The sequence below is a fragment of the Polyodon spathula genome, chromosome 9 (assembly GCF_017654505.1).
Source record: "Polyodon spathula isolate WHYD16114869_AA chromosome 9, ASM1765450v1, whole genome shotgun sequence".
Classification (NCBI taxonomy): Eukaryota; Metazoa; Chordata; class Actinopteri; order Acipenseriformes; family Polyodontidae; genus Polyodon; species Polyodon spathula.
Genome location: NC_054542.1, coordinates 24,819,441 through 24,840,519, shown reverse-complemented (window position 1 = coordinate 24,840,519; position 21,079 = coordinate 24,819,441). Strand labels below are relative to the sequence as shown.

General features: G+C 36.8%; 2 protein-coding genes across 2 annotated transcripts; one reads left to right on the top strand and one right to left on the bottom strand.

Annotated features, from left to right (window-relative positions):
• Positions 1 to 1,828: 1,828 nt before the first annotated feature.
• On the bottom strand, positions 1,829 to 16,551 carry LOC121321062 (general transcription factor IIF subunit 2-like). Its single transcript, XM_041259973.1, has 3 exons — positions 16,443 to 16,551; positions 2,678 to 2,766; positions 1,829 to 2,428 (listed from the first exon to the last, which is right to left on the bottom strand). The coding sequence occupies exons 1-3, from the start codon at positions 16,549 to 16,551 to the stop codon at positions 2,255 to 2,257; spliced, it is 372 nt and encodes a 123-aa protein (XP_041115907.1). The 3' UTR covers positions 1,829 to 2,254.
• A 2,963-nt stretch (positions 16,552 to 19,514) lies between these two features.
• LOC121320542 (BTB/POZ domain-containing protein KCTD4-like) lies at positions 19,515 to 21,038 on the top strand. The gene has a single exon (XM_041258949.1). It carries the CDS (start codon positions 19,670 to 19,672, stop codon positions 20,438 to 20,440), a length of 771 nt encoding a protein of 256 aa, XP_041114883.1. The 5' UTR covers positions 19,515 to 19,669; the 3' UTR covers positions 20,441 to 21,038.
• The last annotated feature ends 41 nt before the right edge of the window (positions 21,039 to 21,079 follow it).

The following is a 21,079-nucleotide window of genomic DNA, read 5'->3' as shown; positions in this document are numbered from 1 at the left end:
CAAACTACTTAAACAACTGTCAGCAACATCCATCTCAGCTCTCGGTGTAGAATAGAATAAGAATTAGTTTCATGACAATTTGCAATTATCCAGATATGTGAAATATGTGACACCCCCAGTATATAATACTCTCAAAAGCTTGTGCTAAACAATGTTAATGGCAAGTTTTATGAGAAGCTGTTCTCCAGGTATTTTGACATGCATACACCTCAACTACATTCTTTTTGCAGCAGATTCATTTTAAAAATCAGAAGATATGCACACAGACCTCTGAGAATGGGTTTGGGTTCTTCTGATTTCACTTTGTAATGCATTACCTTATAATTTAAAAAAAAAATTCAATTTAATAAACCCATTTGTATTGTTTTATGCAAGTGTCTACAAATATTTAACAAAACAGTAGAATGTGTGTTAATTTTAGCCATAACTAAATAAATAGAAAACATGGTATATAAATTACATTAATCTGTGACATCAGTAAAGGTAGGGAGACTACACTGACTTTGCACGATTTGAGATGTTTAATTTAATAGTCGCAGCAACTCATTTTCCGATCGGACGGAATGAAGATCAACTGGTGACCTCAATTTGGCAAGCTAGTCTTGTGTCACCTGCTAAACAGATTGTTACCAAGCTATTGAACCGTGGAGGCCAGGCTGTTACAATGCACAATGAGGTGAACTATACCCATCCCACTGACCACACTAACAGCATGCGAATCATGCTTGCAGGCTCACCCTGCACTATAAGCAGTGCTGCTTTGAATAGGTGAGCCACTGGGGACTTGAGGCAAGTCCCTTTCTGTTGTTTTTATTTCCCCCCCAGAAAGAATAAAGAGTTAATTGTTAAGGAGCATGTAGATAACGGTATGCTAGATTGGGAGTAAATGTTTGTGCAGACAGACCAAATAAATACTCTTATGGTGCACAAAACTATAATAAATACGTCTAAATATGTTGTAGTTGGATGGAAAAGTTACGTCATTAAAAACAGGGTTTAAATGAGTTTAAAGGTTATTATTATTAATTTTCTCAACAACTAACCAGCCCAAGTTATCTGTATTTACAAAACTACATTTACTGAAACCTGGGAAACACAAAAAAAAAAAAAATTAGTAACAATAGTAAAATATTTTTACTCTTCCCACACCTAACATAATGTTAAACTGGGAAAACATGGTTTTAAAAAAAATAGCAATAATACTGCCATCTTTACAAAAAAAAGGCCTTAAAAATGCAAGAATAAATCAGTCCATTTCCTCAGGCTGGGTCTATGGGATCTTCACGATTTCTAGGTGCAGTCAGTCCCCCTCAACCTTACCTACCAATTTAGCTATCTGTCAACCAAATTTCTGGAAAATCTATATAATAAACAATGTGCTGGTGTTTGGTGAGTCGAGATGCTTTATATTGCTGTAGAAAGGCAAACACTAAGGAACACAATATTATTGTTTATTTGCATTACTGCAGTATCAGCACAGTTATTTAAAACTATTTCTTGACTTTTTTTGTTTGTTTAATTTTTATGAAGCGTGTCTGTCAACTTGGAAAGGGAGAACAGAAGAGACCAAGAAAGGAAGATTTAAAAAAAACAAAAAAACAGCCAAGTACTAGTGGGAGAAGACTCAGTGAACGAAGTAGCTAACTACACTGAGAGTAGCAACTTCTCACTCTATAATACTATTAATATTAATTAAGGAGGACTAAATAAAACCAAGTTTTTGTACAGTAGTTCAAATTAACATTAGTTAAAATGCAATACTGTACTTAATGCATACCCCATAAGTTAGCACTACAGTATGTACTGTATTTATTGGAAATACTTGTGACTTCAAGGTAATGTTGCATTTCACTCACACCCACACAAAAAATACAGTTTATGTACATTGTTTAAATTTCAGAGTAAATTACTCAAATGACCCGAAACCTTATCTGGAGCACTGGTTACACGTATTCTCACATGGACAGAATACTAATATTCTCAAGGAAAAGTAAAAATCTGTATTTCAAAGCTACACCAATAGGGGGCAGAAGCACATGGGCTGCAACAGCCCTCAGCACAGGTTCAAGCTAAACAGTACACAAATACTGACAAAACAAGAAACCAGACTGCAAGCAGAGGGCCATTCCACAGGTAAAAAGAATATGCACATTACTATAGGACCTGAATACATATTTATTAGTTCAACAAAACACCACAGAACATGTTGGGATAAACACTGGGCCAGATCTATTTGTTTTGCAATCTTGTTGCATTATTTAATCCTCGAGCAGGCAATACTCACCACAGGCTGTTTGGTGATGTCCACCAGATCCTTGATATTGTAATACTGATGCTTCTCGAAGGCTGAGAAGAGCATGTCGAACACTTGCTGTTTATCAGCCCGGGTACGATTCCCCTCCTCCTTTTTCTTCTTGTAGTACTCCACCTGCAGGAAAACACCACATGAAATCAGCTAAATCACACTGCTGCTGCAATACAGCACAACCAGTTGTATCCATATACTCCATTGCATATATTCTACAGGACACACATCTACCACTAGTTACTAAATATTGCAGAAAATCAATTACAACGTGCTACATTGATTTACTGTTTTAATATTCCTCCTCCTACAGCATGATGAAAGACACAATAACTTTACTGCTTTTATGGCACAGCAGTACTTTGTTCTTACATTATAAATGTGATTTGCCACTGGTTTATAGTTGGTTGTTACTGCCTTGTCCAACGGCTGTGACAGACGAACAGGCTTTGATAACTCTTCTATTTATAACCTGTTTGAGAGAAACAAGAAGAAACAACAACAACAACAACTTCACTAATCATTCAGGAGTACTCAACAAACATATGTACTGTAGAAGTACAAACTATAAAGCTATATACCTTTTCCTCTACATTTGCATTCAAGTTTTTTTCCTTATTCTTTTGGTATAATATGTTGCCTTAAAAATAACAAATTAATAAATTGTCCTGCAGGGAGGGAAAAATGTAGCATGAAGATTCCGGATCAATCTGGAGTTGTGAAAAAGTACCGACAACAAAAGCAAACTAATTTCTAGGGAATAATTTCTTCTAGATTTTCAGCAAGTCACTGTTCAGTTTCTAGGCATATAGAAAATAACTGTACGTTAAAAAAAAAAAAAACTAAAAAAACTAAACAAAACAAAAAAAACACTTTTGCACATTTAACAATGCTCACAATTTCCCAATTCTAAGAATCTCTGTAGCCTTCTTTTGAGGTTTGCAAAAGAATCATTAAGATTACATCACAACTATGAATTGCATGCCCTCCTCTTCTGGTTCTTGAAAAACAAATAACTTAAAACAGACATAGGTTCCAGCTCTACTCCCCCAGGAGGTTTACACAACACAATCTGTACACTTCTGTCTGTATAAAATCAATCTGTCTAAGAAATATTTCTTCCAAGTTCAGATGGCTAATTGCAAGAACTTAAAAGTAATTTTTGTTGTAATGACAAGTAAATACTGACCAACCTTGTAAAATACATGTTTTGTATTTCTTTTTGATATTTCTATAAATATATATATATATATATATATATATATATATATATATATATATATATATATATATAGTTGCAAATGTATATCCATGGACACCTGGTTCCTCAAAAAATACCCCAAGGTTCTTAAGATCTCAATAAGTTTATAGTAGACCTGGTTCTGTTTGGAGGCAGACAGGGTGCACAGAACGTCTCCACTTCAAAGTTATCACAAGAGACACCACGGCTGCGTTCAACAGGCATAGCGCTCTGCAGTGGCGCTACATAACATAAGCTAGCTCTTATTGAACAGTGTGTTACAAAGAGAGAACTTTCAAGATGGCAGAAAACACAGCACTACCCCTGTTTTAGATGCATGTATGTAAGATTGTGCAGAAAATCTGTTGTTTAATGTCTCTATAGCACTTGCATTGAGAGCCAATACCATGGCTTTAGCGGCAGTGAATTCAAACACATGCAAGAGTCCTGTACGGATTGAAAACTACGTTGAAAGCATTGCTCCTCACTACTGCGATTGCTGCATATTGCATGTTTTATTTACACGTGGCTACAGTGTAGTTTACGCTTGCAATTAAGATGTATCTATTATAAGTATTGCTGCACAGCAAAATGTAAAACAAAACAAAAAAAAATAATGTCCAAAAATAGAACAATTGATTTCAACAATTAGTCAATCCAGTAACATTTTTATACAGCAAATAATAAAAAATACAAACCTTCCAAAGAAATTATTTCTTTAACGATCCTTTGAATACATCTGTGAATGACTTTAGCAGTTAGTTCATGTTCCTTATAATTGAAGTACTACTGTTTGTTTTATTCTCTCCAGTATGATTAAAGTCTTATAATACAAATATAAATTGTGTTTATAACGTGCTGTGTGCGTGCGTGTAACCATGTAAGTACCAAATTTTAGTAATGTTATCTTATTCTAATGTTCCCTGCCCTGAAAAAAAAAAAGGATTTCAAGTTTTTGGTGTAGCCTACACAGCGTTACATGCAGTTCACCTTTAACACAGCACTATTCGTCAATTTTTTAAAAATGCAATTAAAATATATCTTAATGCAAGGTAGATTCACTTCGTTTAAAAGAAAAAAAGTCAATTAATCACGCTGTCAATTTAAATAAACTATCATGATTTTTTTACGAAAACGAACGCACACAGATATGTTGGTCAAAAAGTTCAACATCAGTGTTTTTACATGGCTAGTAATATTCCACTAGCATTCGGAATACTGAATAATCTGAATATATATTCCGCATGTAAACCGCATATTAGAAATATGAAGAAGAATATTCCACCTCTGCATATTTGGAATATTGGAGGTGGCACATTCCACTAGTATGCGAAATACTACTAGCAAGGGCGCTGGAACTAGGGTTGCCGTAGCACCCCCTGGCTTTGAATGGCTTCCATCATATATAGGGGTTACAGGTTTGTTGAATGGCTTTCATCACCCCCACTTTAAAAATTGTTCCAGTGCCACTGAATACTAGTGGAATATAAAGCCATGTAAACAGCATATTCCGACTATGAAGCGTAACTCACAACAGACACGCACAATATAAATACTCACAGCAGTAAACAAGCTGGCACGTGAGAAAACACAGCTGCTTTTGGTCTCATGATGAGACATCACTTTTGTTAAGGATTTTAAAGTAAAACAGCTTGATGGCAAAAAACAAAGATGTGCAGAAGTGTTTAAATGAAAGGCAGAAAAGATGAAGGGATTCGAGAAAACTGGATCAAGTTCGTCATCGATGTAAAGTTTTAAAAGCACAGGACTATAAAGCAAAAAGCAAAAAAAAAAACCACCACATTAGTGGGGCAAATCTATCTATTTGTCCTTACTTCAGTCTTATGAATGACATGCTGGGTATAGCGCAGTCTATAACTATAAAGTAGCAAAAATTACAACACAAAAAGGAAAAATGTATTTATTAGGTAAGGGGTGCACTTTCACAGTGGTGTGGACATCGCGTTTGAAGAAGAAAGTTACCCTGACCAGCTGACTGATGAGAATGAAGGAAAATAATTCTATCAATATGTCATCACATTATAATATTAGCCATAACATATATATTATCTATTTAATTATTTTTCAAATTTTCTAAAGTGCCACTCACCAGTAGGTATTGGGGCACTGTACAGATACAGTATAAAATGCTCTTACAACTTGAGAACAAAAGAAAATACAGAAAACAAATACCAATACATGCTAGATCTGCAAATATACAAAAACAGCATACAATTATGAATTTATTTATACACAATTACAGCTCTAACAGAAATTCAAAAATTCAATCAAATGCTCTTTGAAAAAGCACACACACAGTATTTGCTTTATTTATTTACTATGGTTATTATTCTACTGTACATGTTGGTGATGTGCTTGGCTACACATGGGCAACTCATCTGTCTCCTTGTTATACTAATAAAGACATAAGCGTGCAAGTCTGTGTGAACACATTGCACTGAATTAAGCCCACAAGCATCTACAATCTCAAAAGACTCCATATCTGAACAAACAAAACAGAAATTTTATATATATATATATATATATATATATATATATATATATATATATATATATATATATATATATATATATATATAAAAAAAAAAATGTCCACCCCACCAACTCTTTACAATAAAAACAAACTCAGCAGTAGTATAGTCTTTTTTTTTTTTTGTAGTGGGTAGCAAAATCTGCATACGTTACTGGCATAAAAGGAATATTCAGTTTACCACGTAAACGCAGAATATGAAAGAAATAGGAATTCCGCCTGTATGCATACAGGGCATTGGGAATATTCTAGTATTCCAAAAACTTACTATTCTGAATACTTGTGCCATGTAAACGTACTGTTATGTGGGGAAATTACACCACTGCCACTGCACCGCTGCCATTTTGAAACACCGGCTGAGTAAGCTCCTTCCAATGTTAGCTAAAGTTACGAAACCCTCTCAGCGTGCAGGTCGTTCAATAGAAAACATCGCGTAACGGTCTGAAGGGGCGTTCACATTGGACGCGGCGCGCATACCGGCTCCTTGCGTATCACTCAACAGTCGCGGCAGATCACTGTTCACACCGAACGCGGCTGGAGAAAGTCAGTGGGCGGTCTGTTGTTACGTCACAGCTGCATGTACAAACAGTAAATTCTAAGCGGGAAGGCAACAAACAGTAAATACCAGCGGGAAGGAAAACTGATTTTATATAATACACAAAGCTTATTAAAAAAAAAATCAAGTAATGAGCAGCGAAACATTAACCTACAATATCAGGCATTTGTGTTTAAAATAAAATAAAAACATGCTTCTAAAAACTGAGACATTTTTCTTTCTTTGTGAGTTTGTTTTGTTTGCTGGGTATATGCAAAGAGATTGTGAGTTAAAGGCATCATTATACATTGATATTACTGAGCATTATCGTATACACATGATTACAAACAAACTATTGCTATCCCATCATATCAAACTTTTTTTGGGTGGGGTGGGGGACACTGCAAAAGCGACAACACAATATCTGGAACAATGAACAGCAAACAAAAAAGATAATTGCGATCACCCAGTTCTACCAGAGAAAAATAAAAAAGTAACAGGATCTCCAGTTTGATGAAGGCAGATTTCAAACCTACTAATGTTGTATTATACAACTCTGGAAACCTGAAATCAGAATCACAAGCTTTTCCTCAGTTTTATTTATTCATTTATTTCTTCCTTGCAAAGGATTTCAGAGTTTGTATTAAATGTTGCTCATCTCAAATCAGCACGGAAAAACAAAGCCCCTACTACAAAGGAAAATCGCACTTCACTCCAGCTGAGCGGGATCACTCGGACAACACAGGCAGACTGGGACATCTCATGGAATTAGAACAAATGACATGTTATAATTTAATATAATTAAATGAAAAAGACTAAAAATGTTCTTATAAAACATAATGATTTTAAAATCATTCTCAACACAAAATGCACAAGATTTACTGTTTAAAACGCAGAATCCACCACTCACCTTACGACAAACAGAAATATTTTAAACTCCAAATAAAAACACACTGTTACATATGTTAGCATGTAAAGAGTAGGGCTTTCTTTAAGAGATTGTAACAGAAAATCTTAATACAACTATAATACAAAACCAGAGTTATATCCTATTAAAAATGTTAACTCTTAAACCACCAAGCCAGCCCCATCTTTCAAACTATCCAAACATTTAGGCATGTGGTAATGGGCTGGATATAAGACCCTTAAAAAAACACGCCCTGCATTTCTAATCACGGTGGCATGTAGACAAGACTGCTGCTATTCATTGGAAGTTAAGTTTTACTTGTGTGATTGGCTGTACAGTTAGTTTTTGGTTGATAAAAAATAAAAAAATAAAAAAAGTTTCTCCAGGAAAAACACACTCTGTACTGCTCTAAAGACTTTCTACAGGATCTCTAAGCGATTATTTATTTATTTATTTAAGGAAAATAAATTAAGTTTAAAACCTATATTTACATTCAACTTAGATTTGTTGACTTACATCTGCCCAAGTGATTTTCCAAGTAATGACATTATTTAAGGTCATCTTAACGGTGCACAAATAAAGTAAATGACAAGTCCTACAAAACTAGTGCTGGGACAGATATCCTAACATATTTGTTTTACATGTATTCAAAGTATTAAAATGTATTAAATAAAATGCTGTGTCCGTCAGAAATGAGAGATATGTATCACAACACGTTTTGCCTTGCCGATTTATCTTTCCATACAAACATGCACAACAATGGCAGGAATCTTGGAAAATCAGAGTATTTGTGTGCCCCTATTAAATACATACTGTTTGTTAAAACTTCCAAGTAGTCTGGATTGTTTACAAAGCCCCCCCACCAGCCTTTTTAATTTCCTACAATTCTCGCTGACTGCGGTCTGCATTCGGCCCGCTGCACCACCACCACCCCCACTTCGAATACTAATTTGTCTTCAAAAGAGATAAAAAAAAAGGGATGAATATTTTAAAAAACATGTTCTAAAATCCTGTACAATACCTATTTACTAGCACCATAATGCATAACAAAAACAGGGTTAAAATAATGATGGTTTGGTAGCCGGTAGGTCACTAACTTTTTCTTATTAAAAATAAAATTTTAAAAACGATGCCAATGGCAACCTTTGTTAGCTGAACTACTACAAAGGCAGTATGCTGACTGACTTCCATTCCCCTGCTATCATTGGCTATTTAAGATCTACACAAACTGAGGAGCCAATAAAACGGGAAGGTAACACCCACCAGGTGGAGATTTCAATCTCCCAGACATTATCTGCGGTTTCAATAGCTGCTCAATGAAATATCACTGGCAGGGATAATGCACAGCGAAGGAGAAACTAACTGATAAGTGGCTTATGACTTTCTGAAAAGTAGGCTATTTTTTTTATAATACCAAATAATTTGAAAATACTAAAACGTTGCGTTTTATATATATATATATATATATACACAAGAAATGACAATGGGGGAGGGATGTTTAATTAAGTTCAATTACCTTCTTGACGTATAAATATTTTGCTTATATTTCTATATTGTATTTACGTATATATATATATGTTTAGTCATATATATATATCAATAAAAGTATATTTTATAAACGTAACGGCACTTTTTATTTTGCCGTGAAAAAGTATTTGCCCTGTCTGATTTTTTGCATTTTTGCACATTTTTCACATTTAATTTGGTCAGACCATTTTGTGGGTTGAAGTAGTATATAGAGGGAGTCGAGAGAAAAAATGACACCAAAGTCTGGTGCTTCTTTCATTTGTTTGGTGTACAAGGTAATCAAACATGCAATCTTCAGGTGTGAAACAGTTATTGCCTCCCTCATTAACTCAACCCAATTAAAGGGATAATTAGGGTCAGCTGTTTGAATATTTTGGTTAACAATCAGGCCTGATTTGGGCCAGCCCTGTCCAATATAAATCTGACTAACTTTGGCCCTTACCATCAAAGTGAAGTTGTCAGCACACAGGTTCTAGAGGCACACCATTCCACGATTAAAAGTAATTCCTGAGACCTCCAGGAAAAAGTTATTGACGTCTATCAGTCTGGAAAGGGTTACAAAGCCATTTCTAAGGCTCTGGGGCTCCACCACCCAAAGAGCCGTATTGTCCAAATGGAGAACGTTTGGAACAGTAGTGACTCTTCCCATCCTGCCAAAATCTCTCCAAGAGCAAGGCGTAAAATCGTCCAGGAAGTCACAAAGGACTCTAGAACAACATCCAAAGATCTGCAGGCCTCTCTCACCTCCGCTACGGTCAGTGTTCAGGACTCCACAATCAGAAAGACACTAGGCAAAAATGGAATTCATGGCAGAGTGGCAAGGTGGAAACCACTGCTCACTAGAAAAACATGAATGCTTGTCTTAAGTTTGCCAAAAAGCACCTGGATGATCCTCAAGAGTTCTGTAACAATGTTCTATGGACAGATGAGTCAAAAGTGGAACTTTTTGGCCAAGATGGGCCCTGTTATGTCTGGCGATAACCAAACACTGCAAGCCACAGTAAGAACTTCATATCAACGGTCAAGCATGGTGGTGGTAGTGTCATGATTTAGGGATGCTTTGCTGCATCAGGACCTGGATGACTTGCCATCATTGAAGGAACCATGAATTCTGCTCTGTATCCGATAATTTTACAGGAGAATGTTAGGCCATCCGTCCATGAGCTGAAGCTGAAGCGCAGCTGGGTCATGCAGCAAGACAATGATCCAAAACAAACAGGCAAGTCTACATCAGAATGGTTGACGAACAAGAAATTTAAAGTTTTTGAATGGCCTAGTCAAAGTCCAGACCTAAACCCCATTGAGATGTTGTGGCAGGACCTGAAATGAGCAGTTTATGCTCAAAACCCCACAAATGTCACTGAGCTGAAGCAGTTCTGCATGAAGGAGTGGGCCCAAATTCCTCCACGGCGCTGTAAGAGACTGATAAATAACTACAGGAAGCGTTTGTTTGCAGTTATTGCTGCTAAAGGTGGCATAACCAGTTACTGAGTCTAAGGGGGAGATTACTTTTTCACACAGGGGCAATTGGGTGTTGCATACATTACCGGTCAATAGCTTTAGAACACCTCAATTTTTCCAGTTTTTACTGAAATTTACGCAGTTTAATGTCTCAATGTACGCTGAAATTAAAGCATAGAACAAATAAATAATTGGAGATAAAAAGAAATCACGGAATCGTTTTGTTTAACAAAATTTAATCTACATTTTTCACTCATCAAAGTAGCCACCTTTTGCAGATATAACAGCCGAACACACTTGTCGCATTCTTTCTACAATGAAAATCAAATATTGTTCAGAAAGTTCTTCCCAACACTGTTGCAGAAGTTCCCACAAATGTGTTGCACTTGTAGGTTGCTTTGCTTTCACCCTTCTGTCCAGTTCATCCCAAACCAGCTCGATGGGGTTTAAGTCTAGAGACTGTGCTGGCCATTCCATGATTTGAAGCCTACCGTCTTGTTCTTTTCTTCTAAGGTAGTTCTGACATAGCCTGGAGGTATGTTTTGGGTCATTATCTTGCTGTAGGATGAACCCCTGACCAACTAGGCGTATACCAGAGGGTACTGCATGGCACTGCAAAATGCTGTGGTAGCCGTTTTCAGTTTCCAAGTGCCTTTTGATGGTGTAGGAAACTGTACTCACTGACACCTTGGCTTTCTTTGCAATTTCTCTAAAAAAAAGACCTAAACTTTTAAGGGTTATAATGGTCTGTCTGTCTTCCTTTGTTAATTGTCTTTTTCTCGCCATTATGATAGCAATATACTACTTCCTACAGTACAATACTGTCCAAATAATGCTTAAGAGAGTGTAGTAACACAGTCTGTTTCAACACTGCTTTTATACAGACAGAGGGTTTGTAAGTAATCAACAAAAGTTGGGACACCTGTAGGAATTGTTAGCATCAACTATCAAGGCTTAAATTTACTTCCATTGCTGCAGAACAGCTGTAAGTTGTTAACCCATTACTTGTTCCCTGAAAAAGGCCTTTTTGTATAACTCTGAAATGTACATTATTTTTGAGTTTTTGGTAACCTAAACTTTTTTTTAAACCTCTGGCAGTTCACTGCTTACCTTTGTACCATTTCAGGTTATTCACTGGACTTGAACTGCTTAAATTTCAATAAAAACTGGAAAAATGGTGGTGTTCTAAAACTTTTGACCAGTAGTGTACCTTTATTTAATAAATAAATTAAGTAAGTACCAGATTTTGTGTTATTTGTTCACTCGGGGTCCCTTTTATCTAATATTAGATTTTGGTTGAAGATCTGACAACATTCAGTGTCAGAAATATGCAAAAATGGAGAAAATCAGACAGGGGGCAAATACTTTTTCACGGCACTGATAGATAGAAAGATAGATAGATCAATAGACCATAGAATTGTACCACAGAATCAACCCTCGCCATCTACAAAACATCATGTCATGTATACATTTTTAAATAAAAAAACAAATGTTTCAGTTTTTTTTTTTTTCTTTCGAACGCTTCTTGTCCCCTGTTGAGAACCACTGGGTAAATGTGATGGATTAACTACTACAACACTTCATATGAGCTGCTCATGTATACTTTACTTTGAGTTGTTCCGATCAATGAATGAAATGACAAAGTTGGTTTCTTCTCACCCAAACTAAGCTGTATTAATAACAGCCAAATGTATTATAATAGTGGAAAACACTAGTGGAGGCTTAGAGTAAATCGTTGATGCTCATAACACAGAAATTCTGCAATATACCTCAATAATATAGCTATCCATCAAAGTCACTTTAATTAATTACACACAACTGAGCTATTTTGTTCAGATGACAGAAATTCAATTGCACTATGGTTACTATGTGTTATGCCTGCTTGCCTGCTGCGTTTTCTTATGGTCCAGCCTTTCTTTTAATAGATCTGGTCTAGCAAGGTTGAGGGTTGAAATTGAGAGGAAAGAGAAAATATGACGTCATGATAGTTCTGCCAATAACAATACACAGTAAAATCACATTGTTGTTACTAAAAAAGGAAACCGCTTCTTGGGACTAGGAAACCTGCATCCACTTAGCTCTTGAGAGGTACTCTCTGGTGAGAAGGTCAAGTGAAATGGAATAAATGTGTTATGGAGATAAACCTTTTAAACCAACCTTCACAGCAAATTAAAGTCATGGCATGTAGGTTACTCCATCTGTACCACTTGGTACCATAATCCTTCTACAACAATTGCCCTTTCGAGATCTCAAAGTGTGACAGGAACACCAGGACAAAGAGCAAAAGCTACTGCATAGTGTTACAGTATAGATTGTTAAAAAGCAGTACTGCCTGTGGCAGATTTTATATACATGGGCAGTACAAAATTCATAAAGATCGGACATCACCATCCAAAAAGTATTCTGAAAGACTGCTGCATTTCAATCCTGTTACAAAATGTGCAGCTTTCTTCCTGAAATGGAATTATTACAATTAGATTTTGAATGTCTGTACTTTGCAGCGCAGACTCAAAAAAAAATCTAATACAAATTAAAAAAACAAACAAACAAAAAAACTGGCTCTGAACAGCACTGGGAATACATCTTATGCAGTACAAAATTAGTCAGCATGCAGACTTTTTCTAATGAACCACTAATGAGCAACATTATCAGAAATGTCACTGAGGCCTTTCACGTTTCACAACTGGGGCAGTGCTACAGCAGCAGCATTAAAAAATAAATAAATAAATACTGGCACAAATTGGTAAATATTCGTTAGATGATGGCTATAATCACACATCAAAGGTGCTTCACTAAAGCTGAAAATATGAAGGCCGTATCTCAAACAGTTTATGAGACTTGAGACCCTGAGTGGCAGATTACTTTGAAAAATATATAAGATACCTCTTAGGTTAAATGTATTATTCATATCATTGGATAATATTGCATTCAAATATACACTGGTTAGTGCAACATTAAAAATCAGTGCCGCAGCAATCTTATTACTGTAGACATAGATCATGTGAGGGGGACTATATTAAAAATAAATTTTAAAAAAAAGCCAAAATGATTCCTTATTTTATCTTGACATGAATAGTGAAATGTTTTGTAGTGCTGGAAACAAAACAGAAAGAATAAACTTGTCAACACACCCACTTTAGCTAGAATTCAGGCCAGTTAAAGAAAAATAAATAAATAAAAGAAAGAAAGAGAATGCATTCAACCTTAACCCATACAATCTAAAACAAGCTAAAGTTTATACCAGCACATACAGAGTGTTCTCATAACACCCAGAGGATCCTCATAAATCGACTACCTGGTAAGAGTTTATCAGATTATAGCCAAAGGCAATCTGAAACATCTATAGGCAGCTAGGAGTGCATGAGTTGGTGCAAAATTAAGGCTGTTCTCATGTGCACCTTGAAGAGTTTGAGACACAATAATGGTCCATTTTTTTAACCAAGGACCCTAAAAATGTTTATCACCAGGGAGAGACCCTGTTAGCATGAGGTGCATGTCTGTAGGTGATTGAACAAAATAAACACATTATTTTTACAGGACTTGGCAGAGCTATATAGATCTTTTATCTAACTAGATAATGATTCATAAGGGTAATGCCCTCCTCATTTGAGCACAAATAATAAGCGATCCGTCTTTACACACGGATGAGCAATTAAAATCCACACACTAATTACAGAGTGTTGCAGAAATGAACTGCACACTTCTGAGCCGAAATACAGAGATAAGAGAAAAAGACTAATTGCATTCTTTTATTAGCGTCCATGTAAAAGCACCCTGCTCCTCAAATTTCTCTGCTTGCTGCCTGGTTTGGGGATGGACGTGTTCCTCCACCTGATATTACTGAAACCACAGTATCTAACAGACGATATACAGCGAGACCAGGTTGATGAACAAATGTAAACCTTTCAAAAATGCCTACCAATGCTTGTCCAGTTTGTAGTAGATTCCACAACTCTGCTCTAGTCATCCCTTAAAGATTCCCAATGACTCAACAGCAACACCATGGCATGGTAACCCTTCCCATACCATCACTACTCCATGTATAAAAGTGCCTTCTACCTTCTGTCTGCCACCAATTTCCAACTGTGTATGTACTCCTTGCTAGACTATCTCCAAAGCCGCATTATCCTTTGTATTATCCTTTCTTCATCGTGTGACCATGCAAGCTGGCAACTCCTACATGGTTTTGACAGCTTAAAAGTAAAAAGGTTATCGATATGTACATTGACAGACCATGTGCTTGGTCAGTAACATTTTTTACAGTGCCAATTGCAGATTAAATGGGGAGGGAATGGTCATTTATTCATTCCGTCGAGTGGGTGCAGAGCTTTATGCCTAAATCCTACCTACTCGCCTGTCAGATAAGAAAGATGTCATTTTCTCTGTGCATATTTAATTCCTGGATTAGTTTGATGTACGGTAGAGGCTCCAGAATTCACTACTGTTTAATTCAGCGTATGCAGGTATTATTTAATCTTTACCATTTAAAATGATCATACACTCAAAAAGAATTACAAAGCGAGTTTCATGTAAGGTTAAATCTCAGATTCTTATGGTGAACTTTGGAAAATAAGTTTTGTAGTTTGTAGTACACCATGACTTCTAAACGATCGCAGCTCTCAAGGAATTGCAAGGCTGTCTGTAAACCCTTTAAAGCTTCAATGGCACTTGGCACAGTCACCACAGTCTCTATGTTTTCTTTGTCACTTTTATTTCTATATCCATTTGTGTTGGTTTTATCACGCTGGAAACAATGTCGGCATCACTCAAGGGGGCAAATGCTTCACAGTTGTCATCAAAATGTGTCCATGTGTCTGCACACACAATCTTCACTTGCATTAGTGTGGCTCTCTGAGAGTTCTGCAACAGCTGCTTTATTTGTGTCTTCAGTATCTGCACTTGTTATCGGTGTCTTGGTCAAAGGCACCTCCCAAACCTGTCATCCAGCACTTTGATTCTTACCCGGCCCCAGCAATCTGCAGCAATATAGACAAGATCTTTTACTGTTAGCTCTTTCACGGCTTCTTGGAGAGTAACCTGTTCAAGAGGTTTGCAAAGCTGCTCCCGGTGGTAGTGTGCTTTAAAACTATCACTGTTTGGTCCATTGTCTGGATCTTGCTGGTTGTGTTTTTTGGTAAGTACACAACCTTCATTTTACCATCATTCATAACAAGTTTGTTTGCTTGAGGATGTGTGGGGCAGTTATCCAACAGAAGAATCGCCTTTTGCTTCGAGATTTTTACGCTGCAAAAACAAACAGGTTTGAGGCACAAATGAATAAAAAAAATATGTAAAAAAATATTAAATATGTGGCTGGTCATCCATGCATTCTTACTTGCTTCATAGATCATAGGCAGATTGTGCATAAAAACATAGTGAAAACAGCATGGGTTTTTCCTCTTTCCGATGAGAAGTGGCAGTTTGTGCTCCCCAGTTATATTAGCTGTAAACAGCATAGTGACACTATCCTTCCTGTGCTTGTAGCCTTCTTTTTGCTGATCTTCCCTTGAACACTGTGACTTGACAGGCAGCCAGTTCCAATATCTGTGTTATAGATCTGTTGTTCATTATATCCACTGACTTGTATATCCACTGGATCCACTTTCTCATCTGCAGGTTGTTGCTCTCCTCTTAGAGTACATTCACGGATGCGGTGTCTCTTTTGCAACGCCAAAACCAGCCCTGGTTAGCCTTAAATTCAATTTCTGGTCTTTTTAGTCATTTGTGAAGTCTTGTGCTTTTGCTTGTAGGATTGGGCCTGAAAGAGGTGTCCCCTGTGCATGTCGTTGTACAAACCAGCTGTATAGTGCTTCATCAATGTCCTCGTTCTCTGCCATTCATGTTCGTTTTCTTAATAAGCTTTCTTTACTGTCAGCTTTATGAATGAGTGTTTCTTCTTTTATACAGCTGACTCACCAACTTTAATATCACGAGCAACATCCACTTGCTTAGCTCCACTTTTCACTCGCTCAATAGCTTTCAGCTTTTCTTCTACAGCTGTGTTCTTTCGTTTTGACTTTTTCATCCTACATACAGTTTGTACGCAACCAGTGATGTTTGAGCTCCGTACAGCAAATTCAACCACCAAATGATTGATCTAATGCTGGGAATAGTATTCAGAGACATGCGCAGTTAAACTGTAAAAATGGGGAGCCAACTCCAGGACGCGATATAACCGAACCTGCAGTAAAGAGATGGACGACAGAACGAGGGGTGGGTGCATATAGATGGAGATGAGAAGATCTGTGTAGTACGTTATTACAATGTTACAAGGGAAATATTGTCAGCCATTGCAATTTTTTCTTCTACAAAATTTGACTGATCTGGCAACTGCACCTAAAATAATGCCTTTGTTCTGCATTGATGGTAAAAAATAAAATTGGGTTCCCTCTAACAGTCCTTTTTTAGGAAGACTGACCTGCTGAAAGTTCCAAACCTCCCTTATCAGACAAAAGCATTTTTTTTTTAAATTAGACTCAGAGCCTCAAAATATTCTGTTCCAGCGAGAGCAGGATGTCAGAATCTATGGAGCACAGTTAATATGCCAGAAGCAATCTAATTAGGTTTGATCTATAGTAAGAAAAAACACAAGTATTTACATAAGAAACCTAATATAATAACATTAAGTAACTGTATGAGCAGTCCTAAGTTTTAATATTCAAGGTTGAATTTGCTGCTAAGCAGGCACCTAATTAAAAATAAACTCTTGCCTTCTGAGTATGTCAATGAAGTAAATTAGAATTACAATTTATAAAAGAGATTGGTATATTGAAGTATCTGAATTAGAAATACATGTTATAACATCATTTATAGTTAAACTGTTATACAAATAACAGTATTATTGTTGAAAGAACATGTTACAGATAAAAACAAAGCTAGTTCAGCACTAACTGACACTGTCAGAATAGTCTAATAATTGTACTGTGTTTTAAAGAATATAAAACCAGCATAAATAATATTGCAGCAAACTATGAACAGGTTACAATGATTTGAACTAAGAAATGTTAATGTTAGAAAAAAAGCTTGTGTGTATGCCTGTTATTAGAGTGTATACAGTCTTGGAACCTGCTCAGACTTAAAAATATTTAAGTAATAAAGACTATTGTGTGTGGAATCCTGTGGCCTTGGCAGAAGCAGGCACCTCATTTCATTGGCTTGAAAGTGGAGCTGTGGTTTTTGGAGATTAGGTTAGGACATGGAGGTTAGGTATTGCAAATTAGCAAAAACAAAAGGGTAACCCTTTTCAGACAACGATATTTGAAACTAAAAAGACCTATTTGATTGTATTGTTACTAAACCATAGATGTTTTAAATAAAGTACTCTGATCTAGTAATTGTAAAAAACCTTCCTAAAGAGAAATTAGTTCAGTTTCTCTAAACAAAATATTTATACATTACAATAGCCATTAAATGAAAGAATATAAATGTTTAGTTTATAGTTTTACTGCAATAAAAAACAGATGAACTATTAAGTTTGAAATAAGAGAATATAGTGCAGACTGTATTTAATAAACTTTAGTATACAGTACATTTGCTGAAGGAATATCACTAATTGTGTGACCTTGTCCTTTGCCTGCCTGTAATAGAAGCAGTGTTGGAGAAGACAAATTGGTGTTGGCTCTTAAAAGCTGGATTTGCCAACCTTGAATGATAACCAACGGAAGGTGCTTTAAGAAAGACAGGAGCATGTATCTAATTATATTATAGGAAAATAATGAAAGCTTAGTTATAAAAATTAGGATGATACCTATTTTTTCTTGTGTTTTTCTTGATTACTAAAAAGTCATCTGGATACGTTGCAAGCCTAGTGCACGGACGATCCACTTACTGGAATCCGAAACATCTTTATGTCCTCATGAACTTCTCCCCTGAGTTTGAGTGTGCTTAGAGTAAAAAAAAAAAATTATATATATATATATAATATATATATATATATATATATATATATATATATATATATATATATATATATATACACACACACACACACACACACACACGCTGAGGAGGAACACCTGTTCTTTCCATGAAATAGACTGACAAGGTGAATCCAGGTGAAAGCTATGATCCCTTATTGATGTAACCTGTTAAATCCACTTCAAATCAGTGTAGATGAAGGGGAGACAGGTTAAAGAAGGATTTTTAAGACTTGACACAATTGAGACATGGACTGTGTATGTGTGCCATTCAGAGGGTAAATGGGTAATCAATTAAATAAATTTCACGGTAAATTAATCATAATCAATTCAGTCAAATACAGCAACGATGAGCATCACGACACCTTTCAGGGCATGTGCCTTCTGCCAGTTCTGTAAATTCAGCAAGTATCTAAAACTTAAAAAATTACAGTATAGTTTGATTGGATTACAACATTTATAAGTGAATATTCCACAATGCGCTCCATCCACAATTGTATGAGTGGTCTGTTTTTAAGAACTGCCCCTAAATTGTGTAGCCTGTTGCAGATGCCACTAAATAGACTTGTATAGGTACAGATACTCTACACAGAACAACAACAATACTTGTCATATGCATTATTCTTCCTGGCTCTTCTGTGGTATAGTACACAAATAATAAATGAAAATGCAGCAAAATTAAACTTTTCAGCTTTCCACACAAATGGATCAGTGACTCCTTATACACAAAACATTTTTCCTTTCATTAAAAAAAAAAAAAAAGAGAGACACGCCCCCTGCAGTACTTGTTTAATACACAAAACCACTGAAGGGCAACATGACAACTTTAAAACCTTAAAAAGGAAGGGGAACCTGCTCATAAAGGCTCACTTTTACCTTCCTTCTCACTAGCTGAATATCACCCTTCATCACCAGGAGAATATTAATTGCTACAGTGTAGCAGAAAAACATAAGCGACCAGGTTCAACCATCCTTTTTATTAGAGGGTTAAAAGCTAGTCTCCCCACCCCCTACCTCTTCATCAAATTCTGATGTCGACAGCGCACAGCTTAGTCTATGCACCACCTACAGTGTAGCTGTGTTGTCAGCTCAAGAAATGCTGCCAGCATTTGCATATCTCATTTACTGCCAGTGCTGTTCTGCTCTACACAGTCACAAATAGGTACTGCTGCTTCTCAGTGCAGGTCGGAATCCTTGCACAGCTTGGAAGCAACAGGCAACCCTGCAATGGAATTGAAGCTCGACAGAATGGAGAGTGAATTAAACATCAATCCAGATTTGCTTCAACCAAGCAAGAACTGCAAGGTGCTCCCTTTGATGGTTACCCTCAACGTTGGGGGTTATCTGTACATCACACAGAAGCAGACTTTATCCAAGTACCCAGGATCTTTTTTGGAAGAAGTGGCCAGCAGGAAAAGACAGGGTGTGCCCATTGACTCCAAAGGGAACCCCTTTATCGACAGAGATGGTCCCCTCTTCCGACACATCTTGAACTTTTTGAGAACTGGGGAGTTAATTCTGCCGGAAGGATTCCAGGAGTGTGGCTTGCTGGTGAGAGAGGCTGAGTTTTACGGTTTGGAGAGGTTGGCAGAGGCGATTAAGGAGCACGAGCGGACAAGGGGGTCTTCTGCAGAGACCACCTTCCTGGAGGTGATCGACAGTCACGAGCGCTCTCAAGGGCTCAAGGTGTTCTGCAGCGACCCAGATTTCATCGAGAGGATCAAAGGGCGCATTGTGCAGGTGTCCAAAAGCCGACTGGACGGCTTCCCGGAGGAGTTTGCCATCTCCTCCAATGCCGTGCAGTTCCGGCACTTCATCAAGTCAGAGACAGGCACGCGACTGGTACTCAAGGAGGACAACACCTTTGTGTGTACCCTGGAGACACTAAAGTTTGAGACTGTAATGATGGCTTTCAGGAGAGGCTTCCGTCTGATCACCAGCCTGGACAGCAGCAAAGGGTCAATCGTCCACTGCGAAGGACTTCATTTTATTAAGTAATCAGATGCAACAAATCAAGAAAAAAACAAACATAGAACACAATTTCTTCTACGTGCAGTAAAGCAGCAGCAGCCCCATGTCAGGGCTATACAGTTTCCAACAGCATTTGAGATGGGACTATCAATATTCTCTCTCTCTCTTACCACAGTGGCATTCTGACATTGGCATCTGTGAGAATGGTTCAAGATGTATATATCCTTACCAAGCAAAGGCATCCATTTTAACAGCTTATTCAGCACTGAATAACAGCTCAGAAATATTCAAAAGCCCCAATTCATACTAAACGCTAGCAGCAGCAGATAATATTTACAGAAAGAACACTGCTGAAGCCAAGGCAGGATTACCAGGCTGATTAGCTTGCAGCTGCAGCCAAGGATTGCAGAAGGTAGTGAAAACTGGTATAAAACATACAGATTAAATCGCTACATTATGAAAATATAAAATCTGTTCAGTATTCTGTAACGCTACTTGTATTTGTTGTGTAATAAAATGCCTGACACAAACTGCTGTACTATTTATATATGCATTTTGCGTATGTTTTTATACAGGTTAATGCATGCCTTTACAGTACAAAAAAAATGTACTCACCGATTGGTTTTGTTAGAGTTTTTATGTGTTGGTCATCAACAATATCATTAA